The sequence below is a fragment of the Sinocyclocheilus rhinocerous genome, unplaced genomic scaffold (genome assembly GCF_001515625.1).
Source record: "Sinocyclocheilus rhinocerous isolate Xijiao unplaced genomic scaffold, SAMN03320098_v1.1 scaffold55, whole genome shotgun sequence".
Classification (NCBI taxonomy): Eukaryota; Metazoa; Chordata; class Actinopteri; order Cypriniformes; family Cyprinidae; genus Sinocyclocheilus; species Sinocyclocheilus rhinocerous.
Window position 1 is genome coordinate 841,665 of NW_015647461.1, and position 3,834 is coordinate 845,498.

The following is a 3,834-nucleotide window of genomic DNA, read 5'->3' on the forward strand; positions in this document are numbered from 1 at the left end:
ACTCGCCGAAAAAGGTTGTTTCCAAGACCTCGAAACCTCGTGGTGGAGGTCTTGGAAGAGAGGGAGAGACCTACGGGGCTGAGACGGAGTGCGGCTAGACAAAAATCGGTCGTCCAGTTTCGACTGGGCCTGATTTTGCGCCGGCTCGCTATCTCACAGTGTCGACAATCAGAAAGGCCGCTAAGCGCCGCTTGGGCGTGTTGTAGGCCCAAACATTGCACGCACCTGTCATGAGTGTCTCCTCCTGCGATGAACCTTTCACACGGCTCGATGCACCTCCTGTAGCTCATCGTGTCCGCTGAAGAGGAGTAAACTGCTCTTTCGAAAGAATTAGCTAAGAACACGACAAAGAACGCTTTCCTACGGGCGACAGATGATTCGCTTCCTGAAGGAAATGAAATCTGATGAAAATAGCGCGCAGCACGCTATATAGTTCACCTACGTGCGTATTGGGGGCGGTGCTAAGCGCTATTTGGCAAATGAATTGGCGTGATGGTATAAGGGCTTCAGACATTCGTCACACCGAAGGTGTTCCCAAAGCGATGACGTCATCGCAGCATCGAAGTGAGCCTATGAGAGGGAACTGTCTTTTTCTGTACTAAGTAACCTAAATTTTATGGTTCATACTGAAAGTGAATTCAGTGTGTAAGTGTACATCTGGCCTGCTGTCTGTTTCAGCCACTGTTAGGCTACAGTACCTGATCAAAAAAGAAATTGGTTTGCTTGCTTTTCCCATTTTTAAGATCTGTACGTTCTCCTTAAACAGCATTATTTGCATGTTACTTCCTTGTAAGAACCAAATGATTCAAAGATAGTCAAACTTTCTGAAGAAAAAGATTCTTGCGTTGGCCGGGAATCGAACCCGGGTCAACTGCTTGGAAGGCAGCTATGCTAACCACTATACCACCAACGCTTACTGAATTTTCGCGACTCATGCTGACCAGACATGGTAGAAGAAATCCTACTGCTCAACTATTTGAAAACGGATACAGTAAAGTGCATTGAAAAAATTAGTAGAGGGATACGAGTAAAGTAAATAAAGTTTTAGTATAAACAACTTCTCTGAATAAATAAAAATATTAAGAGCAACCTATGCCTTGTTATCGTTAATCTACTTTCATTAAATATTCATTACACAAAACGTTTTACTAAGTATCATTGTGTATAATTTATATATAATACACGTTAATAGCATATTTTATCTGGCTTTACAACAGCTAGTCTCAAGAATTTGATGTTTTTGTACACTACAAAGCTTGTTACATAGAAGTCTCTCTAACAATAATGCCCAGGTTAGATAAACAGTCCTGAGGTCATCCTGTTCAACATGTAGTCGACAGATAACTTACCTTGGTTATAAGAAGAGGTTCCCTGTGCTCCAGTCCACCTCTGAGGGTAAAACCCCATGGTGCTCCCCCAGCAAGGGTCACATCCACCACTTTCCATCCCTCACCATTACCATGATGTTCATCAAAACTCCCAGATCTCTCCGAACTGTAAAAGATCCTGTGATCTCCTTCAGGAAAGCCGGAGTCTATAGGGTACTGGTTGATCGTGTCCATTTCATACACAACCTGTCTCCCAAAATAACAAAATTGTAGTCTTTTGTGTGTGTTTTTTTTTTTTAAACAGTTTTTTAAAAACTGATTCAAAAACAAAAAACAAATGCTACATAGTCTTCCACATTAAAAGCAGCTGTTGATGCTATTCCACATGAACATCTCTTGGATACTCCGTTGCCTAGTTTTCTCCTCTGGACGAGGCGCTGTCCATCATTTAAGACCACTGTTTAATAATAAAGTAGAGTGTAAATTTACAAAACAAACTTACAGACGTACATAAATTTGTTTCAATTCTCGAAACAAACAGCGATTAACCGAAATGTGTAGTTTTGTTTGTTTATGGTTTATCTAACCCCTTTCATTATGTTAGCATTAGCCAAAGGATTCAGTTTAAGTTTGTCTCGCCATCAAGTGTTTCCTGAATTAATAATAACAAACGCTCAATGACTGGCTTTCGATAACGCAACTGTCCGGATTCGAGTCGTAAATCCGAATTACAGATTAACGTTAGTCATAAAGGTTTCGCCGTGTTCATACTGAAGGTTACGTTCGTCCAATCTTGTGTTAAATGCGTGTGCCGGTAGAGCTAGTGAGCTAACCGCGAGTCTTACTCAATCAACAAGTAGATCAACACCGCACTTTGCATCTCTTCCCTCAGCCACATCTCAAATTTTCCAACTGTTGTACGAACCGAAACAAATAGATTTCCCTTTTAGTTTTTATCCTAACACAAAAAAGTACAAAAGAGGAGGTACAACGGCTGAAATGCTGGATGGCAGACGGCTGATCTGTTGTATGGATTACGTTTACAGGAGGGGAGAGCCTCTATCTACCTGTGCGAGCCTCATCAAAAATAACCAGAGAGCAGCAGCGACCTCTACTGATCACTGTGAGTGGCCGCACTAATTTTTAAGCACCGATGAATCAAGTAATTTAAGAATGTGTGTTTAGACGTAATTTATTTATCGAAATAGTTAACGAATAGTTTGCATAGTGGCTTTAGATCAAACAGTGTTGAAAGTGCTTATATTCTTAAGAAAATGAAAAGGGTTATTTCTCAAATTATGGTAACGAATATTATATGTCCCTTGATGTGCCAGACACGAAATAAATATTCAAGAAACGCTATACAAAAGCCATCATTCTGTAAGCTAACATTTTATTTAATAATAAGAAATGGTTTGATTCGAATGTTTTGCACATTTGAAAACAATAAGTAAAATGTGTAATTTATTTAAATAGCTTCCACGGTTAATTTACACGTCATTGATTTTACACTGTTTCATGTTTGTTTGACATGTTTTTTAATTATAAATATATATTTGGTACAGTATAATGTCTTTTTGATCTGTGATGTGCTTTGACATACTTTTGAACCATCTTAGAAATTAATCTTTTATGAGAATTTGTCACTTGAATAACATAAATCAAATAAAGCGAATAATATATTCTCACAAATCTTATGTAGTTTTATGTAGTCATAATAAAAATCATGAATTAATACATGTAATATGACATTGCTCCCAGAGAGGGCACTCGTGGGTAGCTTTGCATTGATTCCTCTGTCCTGTTCATAATAGTTTCATAGTTCTGTGAAAACGAGCTCCCAGTGGACATTAGATTCACTTTGTTTTTCTTTTCTTCTTTGCCAGATGGTTCTTGTACAAGTACTGTCATGCTGAAGTAGCCTACTCTAGCCTAATTCTGAAAGCAAGATAGGCCTCAGAAGTGTATTATGATAGGCATGCAGACTGAGCTGCCCACGTTCTTGGAAACAAACAAACAAAAAACACATCAGCTTTGTGCTTGCTAAGGCACATATACCTAATTTGGATCAATGCAGAGAAAAATAATCAGCTGTGCTGCTTGCAAAGCAATCCTAGAGTAAGACAATCCTCTGTTTCTGCCAGAGGGAACACACACTCTCTCTGTGTAGGCCGTCAGTTGTGCCTACATTATAAATCTAATATAGTCTATTGGCAGCTCAACCTACCTGTTAAAGTGCACTGAGATGCTATTGTAGAAATTCAGAATTCACAGTCAGATAAAAACCTAAAAGGGTGGTTATCATAATAAAGTGTTTACATTTTTATTTAAAGGGGTCATATGATGCTTTTTTAAAGATCATTATTTTGTGTATTTGGTGTAACAGAATATGTTGACATGCTTTAATGTTCAAAAAACACATTATTTTTCAAATACTGTACATTATTGTAGGTCCTCTATGCCCCGCCTCTCTCAAACGCTTCGTTTTCTACAAAGCCCCCTCCTT

General features: G+C 38.7%; 1 protein-coding gene and 1 non-coding gene across 2 annotated transcripts in view; both read right to left on the reverse strand.

The window, feature by feature from the left end:
* LOC107709199 (protein Shroom2-like) overlaps positions 1 to 2,451 on the reverse strand; it is a 49,880-nt gene extending 47,429 nt beyond the window's left edge. Inside the window, exons 1-3 of the mRNA XM_016513634.1 lie at positions 2,396 to 2,451; positions 1,673 to 1,785; positions 1,350 to 1,574 (exon numbers count right to left, since the gene is read on the reverse strand). Of these exons, the coding sequence (XP_016369120.1) occupies positions 1,350 to 1,562 (213 nt within the window). The 5' untranslated portion in view covers positions 1,563 to 1,574; positions 1,673 to 1,785; positions 2,396 to 2,451. The remainder of the gene's footprint in view (positions 1 to 1,349; positions 1,575 to 1,672; positions 1,786 to 2,395) is intronic.
* On the reverse strand, positions 842 to 913 carry trnag-ucc (transfer RNA glycine (anticodon UCC)). Its single transcript has one exon. It is a non-coding gene; the product is annotated as a tRNA-Gly (tRNA).
* Positions 2,452 to 3,834: the final 1,383 nt, after the last annotated feature.